This window comes from Macrobrachium nipponense, chromosome 31, assembly GCF_015104395.2.
Source record: "Macrobrachium nipponense isolate FS-2020 chromosome 31, ASM1510439v2, whole genome shotgun sequence".
NCBI classification, from domain to species: domain Eukaryota; kingdom Metazoa; phylum Arthropoda; class Malacostraca; order Decapoda; family Palaemonidae; genus Macrobrachium; species Macrobrachium nipponense.
The window spans coordinates 16,434,224-16,458,360 of record NC_061093.1 but is presented as its reverse complement, the minus strand read 5'-3'; the positions used below and the strand labels follow the sequence as shown (position 1 = coordinate 16,458,360).

Genomic DNA, 24,137 nt, shown 5'->3' with positions numbered 1-24,137 from the left:
CTTTAGATTAGAAAGGCTGGAGTAGGTCTCCTTAAATTATGGGCCTAGGTAGTTTAGCCTTGAATGTTAGTTAATTTTCCATTGAGGGGATTGTTCCACAGATGGATAGATGCTAGACTAGTGGTTCCCAAACTGTCCTCGGACCCCTTGAGATCCAAGAGAAGGCCCAATGGGGTCTGTGACACAATGAAAAGATAAATGTTTCAACTCCAGAAAAAATATATGTACTATAAAAAATATACATCACTGATTATCTATCATCCTTGTGTGGATGTTATTGATGCTTTGGTGTGCAGGCAGCTAACATTTTTGTCACATTATGTATATCATAAACTTAATTTCAAATTGATTATGACATAGCAACTCCCGGTATGGTAATAACTTTTGATTGGATGGGGTCCTTGTCATAGACTTTCATTCTGGGGTCCTTATTATGGTCAGGTTTGGGAACCTCTGTGCTAGACCATATGATAGGGACCAACTATACTCTGTTTTTTTCCATCTGTCCATCCGCCTGTGGTGTTTTTGTATGGTAACACTGCGTCCCGGGCTTTAAATAGTTACGGTATGTATAAGTTTTAGGTAAATAAAAGATATCTGGGTGTACATTTGCAACTGAAAAGTGTTTTAATAATTTACTGTATGCGAATTACACCGTTAATATTCGAAATGGGATATTATTAGTATTGTTGAATGTAAGCTGAATGTAACTATCTAAAGCCCGGTACGCAGTGTTACCATACGGAAACACCACAGGTGGATGGACAGATGGAAAAAAACTGAGTATAGGTTAGGCTTCTGCTGGGATATGCCTAATTCATTGTTCTGTACCAGTGAAAATTATCTTAATCAGAAAATACTTAGGTCATGCCTTAGGAGTAACCCTTTGTTGTGATAATTGACGATAGGCTAAACTGCAGCAAATTATCAAAGCAATGGAACTTCATCTTTGCTAACAAAGCGGGTAAAACTTTGATACTTCTGCGGCCTGATTCCTCCCAGTCGTCCATCAGGATATGTTCCTCGTGCACTAATAGACCCCAACTCTCCTAAATTACCGAGTCATGACCTAACCAGATCTTACCTACCTAACCTAAGGCCACATGCCCTGACCTGGCCGGGGTGGCGAAGAAGGCAATAACCTGTCCCGGTCGACAACTGGTGGGAACCAGGCTGCACGACTATTGTAAAGTTTTACCACAATGCATTTAGCTTGATGATTGTAATGTTAGTGGGTGGTTGGGATTTCACCATGACAGCGTATGCCAAAGAATACTGCAGGCCATGTTGGTCTCAACAACAATGTCGATATGTGAATTGTGGTCTGTACCTCTTCTTTATGGCTGTATAGGATTTGTACCCTAACTTGGTTAGGTTATGAAGGATGACTTAAGATTAAACTACAGTCGACCCCTGATATTCTCAGACTCGTGATTCGCGGACTTGCCTATTTGCTGATTTTTCCAAGGACTGTATATAACCATTATTCACAGAAAATTCACCTATTTGCAGTGTTTTTCACCGAGAACTGTTCACAAATTACTGTATTTTCATTTAATTTTCGTGACTTAATGGACATTTTTTTATAAAACTACAGTCAGCCCCTGGTTTACGATGGTTTCACCTTATAACGTTCCGAGGTCATAACGCTTCTCAATTTTATTCATCAGAAATTATTTCCAGGTTTATGTCGATGCTCCAGGATTAAGACACTGATCCGGCGGAAGAAACATAACCCCAAAAAGAAAAAATAATCAATGTTTGAAAGTTTTTTTGATGAATACTACAATATAAATTTAGTTTACATAGTTGTCAATACACCCAAAGCATTAAAAGTAAGGTTTTCTTCGGATTCGTTACGATTTTTGATGATCCAGCCTATAACAATTTTCAGGTTACGACGCGTCTCTAAAACTATCAAAATAGGGAGTTCTAGCAATTTTAGATGGGTTTAAATTTAAGTACTATTCACGAATTTTAGCTATTCATAGATGGGGTGTCTGGTACTCATCCCCCATGAATACTGTGGTGTCTACAGCAATTAAGTTTATGGGAACATCTTTTATTCCTCAAGTCTCCTGCTTCTCTCTCTACAGCTCCAACAACAATAAAAAGGTGGCAAAATGCCGAATTTTCCCAAGAGTTATGGATGCAGCTTGTTACAGAAAACTGTTCCTTTTAATTATTTCACTTTTATTAAAGGAGGTACATAATTTCGTACTTGTTAATTAGGCTATTACAGTTCAGTAGATTGTTTTTATCTGATATTCAGTTAGTCCCCCTGGAACTTTCCAGAGATAAAATTTTGTAGATCTTTTAATTTTAATAAGACAGAATTGTCCAGTGAGGCCTTGCGGTCGATATTTTTTAGAACACTTTGCAACATGATGACTCCACTGCAGCTTTCACGGATGGCTCAAAGTCAGATGCTGGCGTCGGCTTTGGTGTAGCCTTCCCTGATGCAGAGAGAAGTGGCAGTTTATCATCTGTTGCATTGATTTTTACAGCAGAATTATATGGAATTTTAAAGGCTTTAAAGGAAGTTTTAATTCGGAATGAAAATAATTTGATTATATATTGTGACTCAAGAAGTGTTCTTCTGTCGCTGGAATCTTTTAACCCTTTAAACCCTCTGATTTTAGATATATAGAGGGAAAGAAATAAAGTTCTGTTGGGTTCCTTCCCATGTTGGGGTGGCTGGGAATGAGAAAGCTGACCAACTTGCAAAGTCTGCAGTCAGCTCCCCAGAACCCACAAGATGCCTACTACCATATCAGGATTTGTATCCTCTAGTAGGTCAGAGAGTTAAAAAATGTTGGCAGTCCCAGTGGGAGGATATTTTGACTAATCAAAAGATGCGCAATATCACGTCATCAATGTCTCCTTGGTCATATCTGAATATGCTAAGGAGACAAGAAACAATGTTGTGCAGATTGAGGATTGGACATACAAGACTCACACATGGGTTCTTGATGTCTCGTGAAAATCCTCCATTTTGCGAGAACTGTACTGTGCCCTTGACTGTGAAACATTTGCTGATTGAATGTCCCAGATTCGGGAATTTGAGACATAGGTTCCTGTCTTGGGGTCGAGACAGAGTAGGTAATTTTATCGTAACTACAATTCTTGGAAAGGATTGTACATAATATAGAGCAGTTATATATCTATATGAGGGAGGCAGGCCTCCTCAACCAAATTTAAATTATACATAGATTGTCTATGTAAGAACTTATATATAAGAACAAAATTTTTATATAACATATTTATAGATATTTTTATATGAAATTTATCAAAAATTTAATTTTTTCTATTTAATTTATTTTGGTGTCAATTACCCAGATGTTGTGACGCCAGATATAATACACAATCAGTCAATGAATTTTAACTTTAAACCATCACTCGAGCTATAGGCAAACAGAATTCAGCATGATAAACAGTGGGGCTATGGAGCTGTGAAACACTTCTATCCAAACTCCGAAACTGAAACTAACTCTTTCAAATACAATCTCCTCATCAGAATGTCATTTTGCTTGTCATCATGACTCCTACACGGTCGAATGGAATTCAAACTTCTTTCCAAAATAGATGGTTATGTTTTGAGCTGCAACTTCTTGGTAATTCTACAGAAAAGCTCCATGGAATCCTATGTTCAGTACTAGTCCAGGTGAATGCAAAAACATTTACATCACTTGTACTGCATTTTATACTACCTTACAACCTTTTCCATATTTTTTATTTAAAAAGTTCTATTAATAAATGATACCCACACACAGAGCTCTTCTGTAAAATAGCCCAAATTCTCACATGATTGAAGTGATTTCATTCGAAGCTGGTACAAAGGTAGAGACCCTCTTAAATAAATGTTAGTGATGGGTAATCCTTCGGTGTGACACCAATTCAGAAACATCAATTCTTCAGTCAGACTGTGTGAGATTGTAACCATCTTGCATTAATGTATGTCGAGGTTGGCAGTCTGTGTTTCTTTGTCATCATGTCATGATGACCTTATCACAAAATCTATCATGACTGATGCTATGTTAGTTAAACTTTGTATGTGCAAGAAGATAGGTCATGACATATTTTGTCCATTGGATTTTACAAAACAAAATGCATTGAAGGCAGTTTGGTTAAGGATCAATAGGTGATATATATGTATCGCTTAAGGATCAATAGGTGATATATATGTATTGTTTTAGTAATAGTTTTAGCATGCCTTTCATTCGTAGCCTTTTGTGCACATGTAATTGAGGAGCAAGCTGAAAGGTTATAAATCTGAATGGTGAGTTTTCACAAGATAGAGGAAGCATGTAAAAAAAAAATGTAAACATAATTGCAAATTACACTATAAATCTAATAAATTTGATCCTAGTCCCATAGCGGGGTAGTGCCACTAGTGCACCTCATAGTGCACTGTAGGCATTACTGTCGACCCCCGTATCTGCGTTCTTAGCATTCGCGGACTCTCATATTTGTGGAAATCCATGTGGATTACATCTACCCATTATTCGCGGGAAATTCACAGATTCGCGGTATTTTTCTGAGAAATATCCACAAATTACTTTATTACTTTCATATAAATTTTCATGATTAAATGCACTTTTTGTGGTAAAAATATTTGAAAAACCAATTAGGAGCATTTTGAGCAGTTTTTTTTTTTTTTTTTTTTTTTTTTTTATAAACAAAATAGGCAGCTTGAACCATTTTGATAGGGGTTCTAAGTATTTGCTAATTGTAGCTATTCACCCCCGGGGGTCTGGAATGCATCCCCTACAAATAAGGGGAGGTCCACTGTACTTCTCAAAAGTGCCTCAGCGGCGTGGTTGGTATGGTATTAGCATCCCACCTTGGTGGTCGTGGGTTCGATTCTCGGCCATTCCATTGAGGAGTGAGAGATGTGTATTTCTGGTGATAGAAGCTCACTCGACGTGGTTCGGAAGTCACGTAAAGCCGTTGGTCCCGTTGCTGAAGAACTACTGGTTCCATGCAACGTAAAAGCACCATACAAACAAAAATAAACAAACACTGTACTTCTGTTCTTTGCAGTGTCTTTTCAGCCCCCCAGCTGACTATATGCCTCCATTCATATTCCCTATGTGCCATCTTACTGTCCACACACTCCTAGTAATTGTTTTAACTTTATTCTCAGCAAATGACCTCATGGGTCACGACACTTGACCTTTGGCTTGAATTTTGTTTCAACATACTGAGTCTATGAACAAAACTGGATATGATACATAAGAGCAAAAGAATAATAAGTGAAAGCCAGATATTGACAAAGTGTTTGGGTTTCCTTCAAGCAATGTTGTCAGACTAAGAATTGTGGAAGTGTATAGTTTCCAGAAGCCATGTAGTATGTACAGAATGTTTTATCTGTCATCTTCTGGTGAATACAAATTCTGACATCCGTGTAGTTCATCGGTGTTTCTCATAGGGACACAAGTGGAGTGCCCACATTTGAAAAGGGCTCCTTGAAGGTTGGGCCTTCCACTTCCCTGTCTATCCCAAAAATATATGATTATCCCTTCTAAACAAAGGACTTCACCTAGTGACCCAGTGACTATGGCCAACAGAATTGAATTTTACTTGGTGCTTGCTCTTATTGACTGATCATGAGGTATTGTAGATTACCACAACTGATACTTCAGAAATTTTTCCATATCTTGTGTAATGGGATGGATAGACAAATGTTTCTCTGCCCAGCGCCCCTTAACAGTAAAAGAAAAAAAAAAACCTATGAAATGCGTCCCCTAGCTGTACTTGACCTGCTTGGTTAGTACAGGCAGTCCCCAGGTTACGACGGGGATTCCGTTCTTGAGACGTGACGTAAGCCGAAAATCGTCGTAAGCTGGAAAACACTTTGTCAAGATCCTAAGAAAACCTTATTTTAATGCTTTGGGTGCATTGAAACTATGTAAACTGCATTCTTATGGGTATTTTTCATAAAACAAAAAAAAAACCTTCAAATATTGATTATTTTGCATTTTTGGTGTCATATTTTATCTGCCAGATGAGCATTGTAGGCGTCATAACCCTGGAAATAATGTATGATGAATATAATTAAGAAGTGTTGTAACCTCGGAATGTCGTAAGCCGAGACCGTCATAACCCGGGGACTGCCTGTATTTGTAAATAAACAAATATTTTAGTGATCGTCTTTCTGTCCCTGAGGCTTAGAATGAATAGGTACTTTTTCACCACTGCCTTGATCACATAACTGACTGGTAACAAACTTATATCCCATGACATATGGGAAGATGGTTCATAAGGTATTTAATTCAGTACAGAGTGAGAATGACAATGTTTTTCCATGTTAAAGGTAGTATAATAAGCAGTAAAACCTGAGAGATACAATGACTGGTATTATATTGTTTCCAAATAATGTACATTTTTAAAGTGTAGTGTAAGATCTTTACAAGATAGCATTACGTTGGTCCAAACAGCTCTCCAGCTGCACCAACTTATTTAGATCCAGAAGACGAAGACCTCATTGCAGATGCCATGGTTGCTAGCTATGCACTTCCCTTGGCCATTATAGTTCCATGCAACTCCAGTTTGTTTACAAATATTCTGAGTTGCTCTTCCTTCACAACCTAGACAAGTTGATGCATCTGGAGACCCTTCTGATGGTGGAAGACAATTTGTGATCAGTGAGCATGAAAACCTCATTTCATACAATCAACTTACCTGTCAGATATATACATAGCTAAGACTCCGTCGTCCCGACAGAAATTCAAATTTCGCGCACTCGCTACAGGTAGGTCAGGTGATCTACCGGCCTGCCCTGGGTGGCAGGACTAGGAACCATCCCCGTTTTCTATCATATTTTCTCTGTCGCCGGTGGTATCAACATTGTTGTTATTACCTCCTGACTTGGATTCTTTTTTCAACATTTGATCAACGTTTTTTCGACTTTTGGTGACGTATTTGGATCGTGTTTTGGCATTCGCTACTGTGGACTGTTTTTTTGGAATAACTCTTTTGGATTTTTCTCAGGATGTCTGATTCTAATGTGAGTGTGAGAATGTGTGAATGTAGGCTGCAGGGTGAGGATACCGAAAGCTTCGGTTGATCCTCACACTGTATGCCGTAAATGTAGGGGGGTGCAGTGTTCTGCTACTAACACTTGTAAGGAATGCGAGAGTTTGAATGCAGAAAGAATGGAAGACTTGACTTCTTATTTGAAGAAGTTAGAGAGGGATAGAGTTAGGAAGACTGAAAGGTGTGAATTCAAGGCCTATTGAGCCTTTTAATGTAATTCTAACTCTACTTCTGGAGATTCTCCCTATAAATCTCATTCTCAGAGTGTCTTTTTCGGATTCGGCTTCGGAAATCGCCAATCTAAAAGCGACAATTCGAGACATGAAGTCCAAGATGGCGGACTCGAACGGTAAGGCTAGTGATAGTGAAAAATTTTAGTGAAGTGAACCCTATCAGTGTTGTGGAGGGGGCGTTTGATCGTCCCTGCGGCGCTCCCAGGCCTAGACCTCTTCCAAGCTCACATGCCCAGAGGAGAAGGAAAGTCGAAAGCCTTAAGGAGGTCGTGGGGAATCCCCACGGTCAGACGTCCCTTCAGCTAGCTTTGCTTCATGGCAGCCAGCTCAAGGACGCTACAGGAAACGCGTCCTTCGCGAGTGTTTCTCGTCCTCTCCCTCCCCTCACCTAAACGAGGGTGGAAGGGAATCGACCTTATCGAGACCGCTGAAGAGTCATATGAAGCAAGATATCGACTCTAGCCCGGAGCGCTTCTCTGATGACGCCCCGTCTGCTATCAAGAAGGCGAAGGTGGCGTCAACCGCACCTGACGCTTATGAGGAAGTACCTTATCATGCTTCTTCCCCTAGTGATGACGAAGGGCGCCAGGCGCTAGACGTAGGAGAAGCGTCAAGGAAGATCATTATGGCGGTGCAAGAACAACTATCATCTCTTGTTGTGAGTTTTTAGCGCCCCGTCGGAAGACGTGACGCTTCCTATTAAGAAGTCTCGTCCTCTCGCTCCTGCTCGGAAGACGTCTTTTAGAAGTGAAGCGTCAAATCAAGAGGATCGTAGACGTGACGCTCCGTCCAAGATTGTGACGCGAGTAGGAAGCCCTTAGAAAGCGAAGCGTCTTCCAGACGCGAAGCGTCATCTAAACGTCAACAAGAGACGTCATCCATGACGCTCGGAGAGCGGGAAGAGTCATACATGACGTCTTCTAAAGCGCGAGAGAAGCCGCAGGTTGTGACTCCTTCCAAGTCGATCAGAACGGGGAAAAAGGAAAGACTTTCATTCCCTTAGCCCCTCTCCGATCAGGAGTTGTCTCCCCCAGAAGAAGAAAGTTCTGAAAGGAGAACAGAAACTCAGGATTATCACGAGTTCGAACGAAACTCGGAGGATGAAGATCTTGGAAGAGAGGGCTTGTCAAACTATAAGGTGTTGACTACCATGCTTTTGGAGAATACGGAGACGAGTTGACTCCGGCTGCTCCTCCTTCCCCTCGCGCGCTCTGCTTTTCGACGGTGCGAAGGCGAAGAAGACTTCGTCTTTTTTCTGAAGAAATGAAGCCCACCATCTCGATGAAGCGGGCTTTACACGCCTTAGACGCCTGATGAAGTCGAAGAAAGACTTAACCAGGACAGTATTTTGCATGCCTCCAGCAAGGTTAGCTGGGAAAAGAGGCATATGGTACAAGACGGGGGAGGATATGGGTATCGCTCTCCCTTCTACTACAGAGGCAGACTTTTCGACGTTAGTTGACGCTTCAAGGCGTCCTAGTCTTTAATTTCTGCCCGTATTACTTGGAGTATTTCGGAAACTGGATCATCTCCTCAAGGGACTGTTCCATGTATTGGAAGTATTCAACTTCTTAGATTGGTCCCTTGGGGTGAGTCCAAGAAAGCTCACGATTCGCAGGAATCGAACCTGAAGCCTTGCTATGCATTTTGTCGTGCATCGACAAAGCAGTACAAGATGGATCTTTGGAAGTCTCTGCATTATTTGGAGCAGGTCTTTTGAAGAAAAGGACAGTGTATGGCGCCTTCTTAACAAAGGCAGTCTCGCATGCGCAGAGGGCAGCTCTGCTATATGCACCTCTTTCGGACTTTTGTTTCCTTCTAAGTTAGTGAAGGACGTAGCTCACTCATTAACTGAGAAGGCGACACAGGATCTTCTGACGCAGTCTGCTAGGAAGAAGAAACCTGCTTTAGTGTCGGACAAGAAAGAACCTAGCACTTCTAGGCAGCCCTTTCGAGGTGTTCCGATCTCCAGACCTCCCGCAAGAAGGAAGGCTCCAGAGAGAAGAGGTAGGTTCCGCCTTTCGTCCCTTTAAAAAGGGCAAATGAAACATTTCTCCTCCAAACACCAGTAGGTGCCAGACTCCTGGAATTCGTGGAAGCCTGGACACTGATAGACGCGGACGCGTCTTCACTAAAGATCATAAGGAAGGGATATCGTATCCCTTTCCTGAATACTCCGCCCCTAACGTCTATACCGAGGGAACTATCAGCCAAGTACAAGGATCCTGTGCTGAGGGATACTCTTCGATCAATGGTGGAACAAATGTGGGACAAGAGTGCAGTAGAACTAGTACTGGATCAAAACTCCCCGGGGTTTTACAATCGCCTTTTTCTAGTGGCGAAAGCCTCGGGAGGCTGGAGACCAGTACTAGACGTCAGCGCTCTGAACAAAATTTGGTTCAGAAGGAGAAGTTCTCCATGGAGACTTCTGCTTCAGTCCTAGCGTCATTACGACAAGGAGATGGATGGTGTCTCTAGATCTCCAAGACGCCTATTTTCACGTCCCGATCCACCCTTCATCGAAGAAGTACCTCCGTTTCATGACGGGGGGAAGGATCTTTCAGTTCAGAGCCTTGTGTTTCGGCCTGTCCACAGCTCCTCAGGTCTTCACAAGCCTGATGAGGAATGTGGCGAGATTTCTTCATCTCAAAGGAGTGAATGTCTCGATGTACCTAGACGACTGGCTCATCAGGGCCAGATCGGAGAGACAGTGTTTGGAGGACCTAAAGTTAACACTACAATTGACCAAGGCGTTGGGATTGCTTGTGAACCTCGAGAAGTCTCAGAATGACCCCCAGACAAGACCTAGTCTATCTGGGGATTCGGATTGGATTCTCGGGGTTTTCGAGTTTTCCTTCGCAAGAGAGAACAGAAAAAGGTTTGAGGATAATCTCTCTCTTCTTAGAGAAACAGCAAACGTCAGCGAGGGAATGGTTGAGCCTTCTGGGGACGCTTTCCTCGCTGGAACAATTCTTCCCTCTCGGAAGACTGCATATCCGTCCACTTCAATTCTTCCTCAAGAAGTCTTGGAGCTGGAAAAACGGACAGCTGTCGGACGTTTTCCCCTTATTCCAATGGAGGTAAAGACACACCTACAGTGGTGGTTGCGGCCTCTGGAAGAGAACAAAGGGGTCCCTCTCTAAGTTCAAAGAACCCAGACCTAGTGTTGTTCTCCGACGCGTCGGAGACGGGTTGGGGAGACGACATTAGGCTAGGAGGAAGTGTCAGGCACCTGGGAACCAGCACAGGTGTCCTGGCACATAAATTGCAAAGAGCTCTTCGCCGTTCACCTGGCTTTGAAGAGTCTAGAACCTCTGGTGAGAGACAAGGTAGTACAAGTAAACGTTGGACAACACCACCGCACTTGCCTACATTCGAAAACAGGGAGGGACTCACTCCTCGTTCCACCTTTACGAACTCACGAGGGACTTATTACTTTGGACGTCTCACAGGAACATCTCCCTGCTGACAAGGTTCGTACAGGGAGTAAGGAATGTGAGGGCGGACAGGCTCAGCAGGAGGAACCAGGTCCTTCATACAGAATGGACTCTGCACGAGGAAGTATGTCGCGATCTCTGGTCTCTGTGGGGAACTCCTCACGTGGATCTATTCGCAACATACATTTCAAAAAGGCTCCCAGTGTTTTGCTCGGTCGTGGAAGACCCAAGAGCAATTATGGTAGACGCCTTCCTGCTAAACTGGTCTCGAGTGGACGTGTACGCTTTTCCCCCATTCAAAATCCTGGGGTTAGTATTGAAAAAGTTTGTGGCGTCAAAAGAGACGAGGATGACTTTAATAGCCAGCCCCCCCTTTTGGCCGGCCCAGGAATGGTTCACGGAGGTGGTAGAGTGGATCGTACGACTTTCCCCAAGATCCCTACCAGGAAGGACGGATCTGCTCAAACAACCACACTTCAAGAGGTACCATCAAAACCTCCCCGCTCTCGCTCTGACTGCCTTTCGACTATCGAAAGACTTGTCAGAGCGAGAGGCTTTTCTCGCGAAGTGGCAAGCGCGATCGCGAGAGCTCGCAGAACCTCCACTTCGAAAGTATACCAGTCGAAGTGGGAGGTCTTTAGAAGGTGGTGTAGAGCCAAGAAGTTGTCCTCCTCCTCTACCTCTATAGCGGAAATTGCGGATTTCTTGCTATTCTTGAGGGTAAAATCGCATCTAGCTGTATCCACAATAAAGGGATACAGGAGTATGCTCTCGGCTGTGTTCAGGAACAGAGGTTTAGATCTGGCAAATAACAAAGATCTCCACGATCTCATAAGATCATTTGAGACGTCAAAATCTAAGGAGCCAGTACCTCCGAACTGGAACTTGGACGTAGTTCTCAAATACCTGTCTTCGGATAAATTTGAACCTCCTCATCAGGCCTCATTTAGAGACGTAACTAGAAAATGCCTATTTCTTTTATCGTTAGCAACGGCAAAAAGAATTAGTGAGTTACAAGCTCTGCAGGATAAAGTAGGATTCAAGGGAGACTCGGCGATTTGCTCGTTTAAGACTCTGTTTTTAGCGAAAAACGAGAATCCCACGAATCCCTGGCCTAGGTCATTCGAATCAAAGGAATGTTCCTAGTCTAGTAGGCAGAGAAGCAGAGAGGTCTCTATGCCCTGTTAGAGCTCTGAAGTTCTATCTTCAGAGGAAGCGTCAGTTGGGAGGCTCTAGACAAGGTCTTTGGTGCGCGGTAAAAGACCCCACAAGACTGATGTCAAAGAACGCTCTAGCGTTCTTTGTAAGAAACGTCATTACGGACGCTCACAAGGTCTGTCCGGACGAACAATTACAACTTCTGAGGGTAAAAGCTCATGAAGTACGAGCGGTTGCGACGTCTCTCTCGTTTTATAAAAATATGTCGCTTAAAAACATATTAGATACGACATATTGGAGATGCAACTCGGTATTTGCATCTCATTACTTGAAAGACGTGCGTGTGACGTATGAGAAGTGCTTTTCTCTAGGTCCTATCGTATCGGCAGATACGATTCTGGGTACGGGAGCCGACACCAATCCTTAATATGTATATACTGTTCTTCTGTTGGATATGGTCGAGAATCTCTTCTTGAACAATGGAGGATTCAGGCTCGCACGGGCGGCCGTCTATGTTGTTCATAAGAGAATTCTCGTCATATCCAATTAGTTGAGTATAATTTTTTTTGAAAAAAAAAAAAAAATTATGTATGTGTGCGTAGTGGTTTTGAGTTACGGTTGTTGTGACGAGTTCGGGGATAACTCGTAACAATCATTAGTTCTAACACATGGTTAGGATCAGGTGGTCGGGATTGGTTGTGTGCTCCTTCATAAGGTGTTATTGTCATATAAGTGGATCAGCACCCATTGACAAAGTCCTTTTAGGCTCTGCTGAGTAAGTGGGTAAGACCCCATCGGCAGACCCACAAGAACTCTTGGCCATAGATCACATATCTCGCTAAAGTTTCTTGAGGTGATGCAGACTACTGGGCAAACACCCACCAAGTCTACCACCTATCAGGTAGGAACCAAGTTTTATTTATACCTACAACATATTGTTTACCTGTCTATTCCATATAGTAGCTGTCTCTTACCCTCCACCGAAGGGTGCCAATCAGCTATGTATATATCTGACAGGTAAGTTTGATTGTATGCAAATGATATTGGTTTATGTTACAATAAAGTTTCATACATACTTACCTGGCGATATACAATTAAAGGCCCACCCAGTCCTCCCCGCAGGAGACAGGTGGAAGAGAGAAATATGATAGAAAACGGGGATGGTTCCTAGTCCTGCCACCCAGGCCAGGCCGGTAGATCACCTGACCTACCTGTAGCGAGTGGCGCGAAATTTGAATTTCTGTCGGGGACGACGGAGTCTTAGCTATGTATATATCTGCCAGGTAAGTATGTATGAAACTTATTGTAACATAACAATATCATTTTTATTTAGTGAAATGATAATGGTTGCTCTAAGTTGGTGAAGGTCCAAGAAGAAAAATACAAATTGATTAAAGATTTGTCAGATTTCAGATGATATCAGTTTGTTCATGAAATTAGGCTAGATTTTCCAATAGTGGGTTGCCTCCAATTAGGCTTGATGTGTCAAAATGCATTATTGTAAATAATGAAAGGAATTATTGTAGTTTATTTTAAAATTTTCTTTGATATAATGAAAGTTACATATTTTAACAGGGCAGCAGAGAACTAGGAGAAGTTCTTAAACAACCAGGCGTTGTTGGGGAACTATGCCGTGTGATGGGAACATCATCATCCACTCAAATTAGACAATATGCCGCTGTGATTCTCCGTAAGCGTCTCGCCAAGTCACGTCACTGGTCTAAGCTTGAGCCAGATGTCTGCAATGGGTTAGTTATGTCTGTTGTTTAAGGTTGTTTTTACTGTTATTAGTATATCCATGGTACTTTCATTTTCATACTCAGAGTTGAAGTGCATCTCTTTTGGTTGGTTTTTGTTGATTGTTGCTTCTGTAATTGTTACGTATATCTTACCATTTATGTAAAATTAATCTTCATATTTGTTACAGCATTAAGGAGGGTGTTCTTCAAGCATTAATTCAGGAGCCAGAAAGTAGTGTCAGGAACTCCATTGCTCAGTTTGTAGGTGTAATAGCTCGTCATGAATTACCAGCTGGAAAATGGGATGCTCTCCTACAGTTTGTCCAACAGATGGTTCAGTCCCAAAGCCTCCAGGAGCGACAGGTATGGAGTTTGGGTAATTACTCTTGGTTTAATGCTTTGAGGCATCTTACCAAACTAGTTCCATCTTAAATTGCAAAGTTGGGTACCAGAATCTGTTTAAATGCTTATTTCTAGAGTTTTAACCTTAAATATGACCCAAATTGTGCTCTAAACCCGAAATGTGACCCAAATCATGCTCCCAAAGTGCTTTAATTTTATTTAAAAGATTGTATAATACATAACCCATAAAAAAGTACGTAAATGATTGACGTCAAAATAGAGTATAGTGTCACCTAATGGGTATTTGCCACTCTAGTGCATTTACAGTACAGTATACTAATGGTACCCTTGCACTAACTCGCAGGAATATGGAATGGCTGTATTTTTCTTTTGCACTCAAAACTAAGGTAAAACCAAGTAATGAATGGAACTGTAAACTTAATGACTGATGTTTTCTTTGTCATTCTCAGGCAGTTAAATTACGTAAACTTCATATGTCACAGAAGTTATATAATGAAGGTACAATTCAATATAATGAAGAAAACATGTATGCAGATCCGTGAAAAAAATTGCAGATGCAAATTAGTTAAGTTCCAATGAAAATTTTGCAAATACGTGAATTCATGTATCCAGAAATACAAGTGCACAAGGTATGACCACTTTATTTGTCATTTGTATTTTCAAATTTTCTGTTATCAAGCAAGATAGGATAAAATGGACTATAGTACGTTAAGTGTACTTGGCCCAAAGAGAGAGGGTGTAGGGAGGGAGGATGAAGCAGCATGGTAAATGCCTATTAAGTGAATTGGCATTTAGAGACTTCCTTGTGATTCTTTAAAAGAAGGCTGTATATGAGAAACATATCTAATCATAAGTGAGGGTATTTGTGTAATTGCTAGAAATAGCCTCTGAAAATATTAAGAAAATATGACGTCTTTCCCAACGTGTTGCCAAATCTGCATTTACCCTAAGAAAATGTTGAGGAGGAAGACAATTATATTTCTGGGTCAGTATACCTCAGCCGATCCTTTCATCCTAGGATGTCCATATTCTACTGTCAAGACAAACTTTGGCAATAAGTAAAATATAAACAAAATAAAAAATAAGCATTACAAATAAAGAAAAAGAAGTAGGTTATGTGAAGAACACCTTCCAAAAATGTGAATTGTATGACATGACAGTATTGTTATTCCTTAAAGGAAAGAAAGTGTTAACTGGAATTAGTTAGTATTTAAAGTTGATTCAGTTTTTGCTCACAATATATATGCACATCTGTTGATGTTTTCAAAAGAAGCATGAATTTTAAACTGCACTATTTATATGAAAAAAAAAATAGGAAATACCACAGAGGATAACAGATCAAGGTCAAAGGAAAGGGTCTCTATAATCCATAAGTTTCCATTGAGAAACTGAAATATGTCAACAGTGTAAGTGATTGGGGTCCCCCCTTTTTTATTTGCTTCCTTGTTTTACCTGTAGGCTTAATGGCCAGGGTGAAATAATAGACATGGAGACAAGAAGATAAAAAGCAATTTCATGACTTAATTTTATGATTTACTCATAAATGGAACAAGGTAATGAATAGAAAGCTAAGTTAGAAGAGACCAGTGAAAATAAATGAAAGGTCAGAGGCAGAAAGCAATAGGTATTAGAGGTGCTGCTAAGAACTTGTGTTGTTGTCTGTACTTTGCACATTAGAAACTGTCTTGACCGTTGTATTCCATGACATGAAATGAATGAGATTCGAGATGCAACACAGTTTTCTAGAGGATAGGAGACTGCAGCTTGATGGGTAAGCCATCTGAACAACTAGATTGGTGTCAAGGCACACATTGAAGATGGTATACATGTTCTAGTAAGCCTAAGAAGAAGTTAATATATAGTGAAAAACAGAAACACAAAGTCAGTCAAGTCACAAATTGAAGATGGTGAACAAGACTAATAAACCCCAAAAGTTGCCAACATTCAGTGGCAGACTGAAACACAAAAGGCAGTCAGTGATGAACATGATCAGACTGAAAAATAAAAAAATCATCAGGAGAGGAAGGAAGGAGTATTGCAGCAAGAATACAGTACGTATACCTAGGGAAAAGGGATGTGGAATGCACTACTTTGTGAAGAGTTGTCATTATGTAAGAGGCTCTAGTTCATTGTTATAGCAGTGTATTTGATAGGTAACGACTGCTTTATTTTACTTTTTCAGCTCGGTGTGTATGTTGTGAGTGTCGTTAGTGGTGTTGCAGGAGATCAGCTTATGCCCCATTTGAAGCCCCTTTTACATTTGTTTGCCACAACGCTAGAAGATACATCAAACCCAACGGCATTTCATACCATTCAGGCCATGACTAATTTTGCCCCTCTTGTGGATCAAGATAACATGGTAAGATAAGAATGTTCGGTTTGTACATTCAGTCTTGATTTCAAATATTGTTGTGTGCACACAGTAGAATTGTGTGATAACTTTGTTGGTCCTTTTAAGTACTGTGTAGATGAGTCAGGTTGGGATGAAGGCTTACTTTGTGCTTTGTAATAATTTTTTAAATAAACCTCTCTCCCAAACGCCCTTAAAGGTTTTATTGTATGGTCTAGACAAACTTCATTGGATGATAGGGATTATATATCAGTTTAGTCAGTGATTTTACTTTTATTTTCTGTATTGGTGAAATTTGGGCAATGTTCAGTGTATGGGAACCATGTGTTTTAAGCTGGAGTATACTGGGTGTGAGGAATATGAACAGGTGGGTAGATTGCACATTTATGCCATATAGGAAAGGTTAGGCCAGGAAAATATTCAAAGATAGTTACCTTAATGAAAGTATGTTTTGCTTACATTTTATTATGTATACCATGCATTATTAAAAAGTGTTTTGATAGTTTTAATGGTTGTGTTACTTTTCTTTATTGCAGACGGAATTTCAGGCACTGTTACCAAAGGTTTTGGTTGCAATAAAGGCACTTATATTAAGTGACGAGGATGAAGCTGCAGAAGCCATGGAACTTTTTGATGTTCTTGCCGAGTGTGAGGTAAGGCATGACAAAAAGTTGCAGTAATGATAATGATTTCAGTAGTAATGATGATTGTCATTATTAGGTACATTAACCAGATGCTTAAGGTTTTGCATTAGATTATCAGTAATGGTAAAATACAAAATTTTTATATAAATACCTAAACCCAAGAGGTGCTAGGGGGGGGGGTTACCACTTAAGGACAACGGCAATAGTATGCATTAGCAACTTACGTAATGAAACCAATATTTTCTGGCTCATTTTTTAATTTATCACCTAATGTTATACATAGTTGTATTTGCCTTGTGTTGCAGATTACTAATAAAAAATTGAATATAAGATACTTTTGAAAACTGATATTTAAAAAGAATATTTTTTTGAAAGAAAATATTTTTTCAATAACTACATTTTAGTTTTGGAACGTTTTATGTAGTAAATTACTAATATTTACAGCAGTTATTTATTGGTTGAATCTGTATTGTGTGTGTTTGTATGTTAACTGATTATGCACACCAACTTTTAAATTAATATAACTTTGATCACTGTCATTATAATTATCTCTTGATATCACTATATGATGGAATTGAATAAGTATCATCATCAAAAGTCATTACAGTAATGCCCTGAACTTATGCGATTCAAGTTGTGCAAATTCACAATAGTGCGATCTCTTCATTGGAAACTACCATAAGTGAGTTCTTCACAATAGTGCGAACATTTGTGAATATTCTAGAAACTGCAAAACCATGCAAAAGTCTTTGTTTAATTTATTATGTAAATTTTTAAGTTTTAAAGCCTTTCTGTATACAATCTTTATTGAAAATATATTATTTTTATTTTTGTACATGCATGAATATGATACAAAGGTAATTACAGCACTTACAGTTAGTGCATATATGTACTTTTACAAGATGCAATACCCATTCACAAAGTTACTGCACTTCTCAAAGATGGATACACCTACAGAAACTGTTTAATTTCTGAAGCATGTACTAATTTATGTTTTCATGCTTTTAAGTGTAAAATCAATATGGAGATTCTGTGTATGCTATTTATATTTTTGAAAATATGTACAAAGGCAGTATATTTAATTCACAGTGCTTGTCACTCACTATATAAGACCTTCATGATCAACTAGTAAAACATATCAGAGACAACAGAGTTGTCGTTTTGTGAAAATGATTATCTTAACCTTGGAGAAAAGTACTGGTACAGTCTGTATGTACTACGTTACGTAATTACAGCACATACAGTTGATGTACTTTCAGAAGACGTTCCATTCGCACTTTTTAAAAATAATACCCCTCCAGAGTTTAACTCGCATGACGTACATATTTCTCTCTCTCTCTCTCATAGTTAGCCCTCACTAGTAGTACATGGTTTTAAATTGATTGGATTTTACCTTCACACTCTTCAAACATTACGTATATACATACATGTTTTCTTTATTTCATTGAACTGGGTACCTACCTTCGTTATAACAGACTTATGAAGTTTACCTAGTGACCAAAGAAAACTTATTTTACTCTGAGGGAAAAAGGAAATGGCATCCCGAGAGTTAGTGGTAACGTTAGTATACAGTAGATCCTCGTTACCTCGGACTACATGAATTTTTTATACAGTAGACCCTCGTTACCTCGGACTAGATGGGGGGGAAGGGTGTCCGAGTTTGCCAATTATCCGACTTAACCGACTGGCCTAGCCACCTAACATAGTAAACAATCACGAGACTCGGTAAAATTACAAAGGTTACCTATTTTGTTTTATTTATCTTACCTTCATAGCATGTAAACAAGTAAGATATTTACTGTATTTATTTATTTTTTGTGTTTATGTAACTAAATACCCTGACAAATGTTAAGCTGGCCTAGCCTACCATAGTAACCAATCGTAAGACTCAAATAGAAATATGATACCCTGTACCGTACTCGCCTGTAAAGATATCGGCTGTTATAAACCTACCCACAAACCATGAAAACACTGTACACTGCAAATTAGATTTAATCACTCAGTTTTGTTTTTGTTTTTATGTAAACCAAAACATGACTGTAAGTTACAGCGACCGAACAGCTGATCGCATAGCATAAACAAATAAACAGAAGACGTATGAAAATAAAACAATCGTTAACACTGAATTGAGAATTTATTCATAACATAAAGCTGTCGGCTGTTATAAACCTACCAACAAACCATGAAAATACTGTTATAACGCTGTAAATTAGATTTAATCGATCAGATTTATTTTTTGTTTTTGATGAAAAACCAAAACATGACGAAGGCTACCGTCAATTTGTCAGTTACAGCGACCGAACAGTCAGCTGATCGCATAGCATAAACTAATAAAATAAAAGACGTATGAAAATGAAGCAATCGTTAACAATGAATTATGAATTTATTTATAACTTAAGAGAAGTTTTTATATAAAAAAACAAAGAAATATACTCAATCGAAGTTATTATAAAACAAAAACCAAAAATTTTTAGCACAACAAGAGGTAAACGATGTAGGCCATCGGCGTTGGCGCAACACAAGAATGAAAATCTTTCTTTGCTAATTTTCTCCCCATGAATATCTTTTTTCTCTAAAAGCCTGCTTATATTTGGGATACAATGCCAAAAAAGACCACTTTCATCGGCATTGTAAATTACAAAGTCCATGCCTATTTCTGAACCGCCATAACCACCCATCACTAGCACTAAAATCATTAATTCCCATGTGTCTAGCCAACTTTTGAGCAGCATCTTGAATGGCAATTCCACGAACGTTTACACTGCACGGTCGTTGCTGCACAAACCATTTTGTTACTGCTTCTTCCACAGTTTCTTGACCACTGATAGTGTTACAAGCTTCCGAGTACCTCTTCCTGGCATTTTGCTAGAAATTATTGAAGAATAATTCTAGGAAATATAGTGCTCCATACCTTTAAAATTTTGAATCAACAGAAGTAAAGATTTTATTTGCCTAGTATTATAAAATGAGTAACATATTTGTGTTGATCTGTATTAAATAATTTTATGTAATAATAATTGATGATATTTTGTATGGTTTGTATCTCAATATTTCTGTGTAATGGGGTTTGGCTGTAACGAACGGTGCCACCTCTCTCTCTTCTCTTTCGCTCTCAGTTAACTTCGTGCACTCGGCAAGTTAATTCTCGCAATATAGTGTGAAGATGGGTTCAACGTTTGGAAAGCGTAAATTGAAGTTTACGTTAGTGTTTTGGACATTTTAAATTTGTAAATCCCTAGACTTTATTCATATTTTGGATGCCAGTGTACGAGGGTTCTCTCAAGAGATTGTTTATTGAATTAGCCTATGTGTGTTCTGGAGGTACCCGGTAAGGACGCTTTGTTTATTTTCACGAAACTACTTAAGCGAAGGGCTCTGGAACCTAACCTCGCCTGAGTTTGGGGTATTACTGTGCTACCAAAATTTACAAAATAAAGATTTATTTAAATTTTTGAACATTGTAACTTCAGGATATGAAAGCCTCCCTGGTCCTGCGCCCTGACAAGTTTACAGTTATGCTATTTTTATACCTGTGATTATGAGAAATCTGGAATGTTTTATGTTCAAGAGTGAACTTAATGGTGGTGAGACTGTTGGACGTCACTCAAACAGAGCTAAGGGGAGAGACTAAATTTGAAAATAAATCATCGATAATATTAACGTCGCTCTTGTGCAGCAAGTAAAACGTTGAATTTAGCGACATGCCACACCTTGTGGGTTAACAAGTAATTACATAGCTATAGTTGCTACTTTAATGGCAGCATTAGATTTAAAATTTGTGGTAGCACTATTGTTTTGGTGCAGGTAAGTTCCCTGCCTACATCCAGGGAAGAACAGATAGTACAATGTAGCTGAAGAGCTCAGTTTGTTTCTGCCGCTCAGCAACCAAACGCGGTTATTTTAGGCAGCTTTGATTCTTGATGGGTGGGTGGCTCACCAGGTGGTTTTGCTGATAGAAGGATTTGGTTAAGTATTCCGTTACTATTTGACAGATGCGCTGAATTTTTCTGTAGTTAAGCTTAGAGAATAATTACCTTGTGACTTTGTTTGACACTAGTGCGTCTAGTAGCCAGTATTGCAGCCTATGACTTCCTCTAAATATGACCTTCATTTAATCTGTTATAAATTCAGAGGGTAAATTTGTTCACCTGACATGATGTGTATAGAGTGCAATGACTGACATGACAGTAAGTTGCGAATTGTTAGTGCACGTTTGGATTAATTAAAAAAAGCTAGGCTAAGAAAGGCGGTCGTTAGTGCCGAAGCTATTGCTTCTAGGTCTTCATCTCCTAAACCGATTCTTTCAATTTCTGTGACACCTTTTTCTCCTATTGGCAGTGTTCTTGCACTCCTTTCCACTCCGTTACCTGGCTCTCACCCCTCTGAACCTTGTGCCATTGCCAGTCTGGGAGGCTATATGGATAAAAAATTCAATGCCAAAATGGAGACAGTGACGAAAATAAGTGTATCAGTGAAATGCTTGTTGGACAAACCTAGTGCTAGCGAATTCTGTGCTCATGAAGATTAATTGGACAGGGTGACTATTGTCTCACTGATGCTCCTAGACAATTGTCCTTGCTAAATCCCAGCACCTGGGACGAAGCAAACCGCCAGTCCAAGGGAGGTCGGTAGGGTTTGCCCACGAGTAGTTGCTCCTTCATCAGAACCGGTTGCTACATCCCAGGTTCCTCAGGATAACTGCTGGAAAGGTATTCAAGGAGTTTCGCTCTGCCTTAAATCCAGTGGTAATTATTCATATGCATTTCGTAGATGCAGTTGGTACTTCAAGATGTGTCTAGACCTTTGAAGAGAAATTCTACGGCTCCGGATGTTCTTACGATCCCTCTTAAGCAGTATTAAGAACCCTCTTGTAGCTTCTGGGATACTGAGCCTTCAGTGACTCACCAGCACCCAGTGGCTTCTAGGCACCAAGTGGATCAAAGCTCTCAGTGACTCACAAGTGTCCAAAGGGATCAGTTAGGCCAGTGGATACCGATCCCACGCTGAAAACTAAGTTTAACAGGACTTTGGTTGACAACTTCATTTTTTGAAGTTCTTCGGATGAGGGAGATTACAAGTTGACAGCAGCGCTGCCAGTAGCCCAGGCTGCAACTGCAATACCTGTAATTGCAGACTCCACCCCACACCTTTGCCAACACGGATCTTATTCTGATTCATTACCACTTAAACAGCATTATGTAACTTCTAAAGAAACCTTCACTTGTTCCTGTAGTATCATAATATATTCAACTGAACCCAGCTCTTTGTTCCTGTAGTATTATAATATATTCAACTGAACCCAGCTCTTTCTCCTGTATCTTCAGCTGAAGAAGAAGTTGAACAAGAACAACCTCTGCGGCTTATGCCTTACTTATGAATTACTTTCTCTAATGCTTTCCATCATACTTCTCTCTTGCAATACCGTCTTCTCCTGGTTTGGCTTTCATATTACATCAACTCTCAATTTCTACCAAGAAGGCTTTGTCCGGCGTCGATTCTTGGTTAGCCAAGAAGAAAGTTAGGCAAAGCAGTTTTCTGTTTCCCTCCATCACATCTGTCTAAGAGGAGGTACGGTTATTATGAAACTGGAGGAGTGACTTTCTTGGGAGTTTCTGCCTCCTCCCAAGAACTTTTCAGTTCCAGTTGACTAGACTCTTAATCAGCCTTCGATTCTGCTAAGATTTGGTTTTTGTCCACAGAGTTGGATGACTGTGTCAAAGGTATTTTAAACTTTTGGAAATATTAGGTTTCTTAGATGTGTCCATGGGAGCTTTCACAAAGAAGATAGAAGACTCGTTTGTCCCTTCTTTCCAAAGTTGAATTCCCTCTTTGTTGTTAATTCAGTCTATTCCTGTTCCTTTTATTAATTTTTTTTTTCAGGCTCTGAAAAAGAATCCCTTATAATTTGTGTTAAAGCTTATAAACACCTTGAGTTATGTATGGTTTTAAGACTAATATCCTAGTTACTTAGTTACAAAGCACAGACATGTACTTATAACGTACACAGCAAATATAGCTAATGTTATTTCTCCATGGTATTTATTTTAGCATTTCAAAATCCCAAATTAAATGTAAAGATCATCTTTACAATATTCTGTATCATTTACAGGTGGCCCTGTTAGTACCTCATCTACGACCAGTAATTGAACTATGCTTGGAGGTTACTAGAAACACATCCCTTGGTGACACAGTGAGAGTAAAAGCTATCACTTTCTTAGGATATATTACTAGATTGAAGAAAAAGGTAAGGTTTTTTTTAATAGCATTATGGGTGATGGTTGTTCCTTAAATGTTCATTCATTGTATGTATTCATTGCAATTGTATTATGATGATGTTTAGATTTTGTATTACGAAAATCATTGGTGAACCTCTGACTCACTTAGCAACTAATTAACCGAGGTTCAACAACTCAGACCTCAGGAATTTCTTCCTAGGTTCAAACCCAAGAGTCCCATAAAACATTATATATTTTCCAGTTAACTTCTGCAGACTTTTCCATTTTTGCCAAAATTTTCGAAAGCAAATGAATTAGAAAACATATCATAGCTTAACATGAAGTTAAATCCAAAGCTAAATAGTGAGAACTGTGGTAGATCCATCATCTACCGGACAATGTTCGGGCGTGTTTTTCAGGCGGAACTATTCTGTGGAGCTGGACCACGGATTCCAGGGGGGGGGCGCTTGGTTGTAGGAATAGAAGTCTCGGCATTCTATCCAGTTTGCCCATAATGTGATTAGGATGGGGATAATTGTATTATCGTAATACTCTTAGTCCTAGCAAGCGGGTTTTGCTTACACTTGGGCCATACTAATCGTGTTATGCCATCCCCTTTTGGGGTAGGGTAGGGATGCGGACATTTGGGAGCCCTTTCTCACTTGTGCCACTGGCAGAAGATTTAACTTTGCAAAGGGCCAAAGATATCTTTTTTTTTCTCTCTCTCAAATTTATGAATCCTGAACTAAATGATTTGAGTTCCCCTGAGCCCCATGATAGAAAACTCCGGCACAGTTGATGACTATTGGCACGTCACTCCCGAATTTCCTTTGTATGGCCTCAAGTAGTGAAAGTAATATAAATGATACAAAGGAACACCCTGTTCCAAGTGAAGAAGCAGAGCCAGAAAACCAATTAGTGTTCATAAATAAAAAAGAAACAAACAAAAATAGATTGGTA

The 24,137-nt window shown here is 39.7% G+C and overlaps 1 protein-coding gene across 2 annotated transcripts in view; it reads left to right on the top strand.

Annotated features, from left to right (window-relative positions):
• The window catches only part of LOC135206649 (importin-4-like), an 87,879-nt gene that overhangs the window by 4,158 nt on the left and 59,584 nt on the right, over positions 1 to 24,137 (top strand). For both annotated transcript variants that reach the window (XM_064238002.1, XM_064238003.1), the window contains exons 2-6: positions 13,442 to 13,614; positions 13,794 to 13,968; positions 16,151 to 16,327; positions 16,855 to 16,971; positions 23,072 to 23,206. In XM_064238002.1, the coding sequence (XP_064094072.1) occupies positions 13,442 to 13,614; positions 13,794 to 13,968; positions 16,151 to 16,327; positions 16,855 to 16,971; positions 23,072 to 23,206 (777 nt within the window). The remainder of the gene's footprint in view (positions 1 to 13,441; positions 13,615 to 13,793; positions 13,969 to 16,150; positions 16,328 to 16,854; positions 16,972 to 23,071; positions 23,207 to 24,137) is intronic.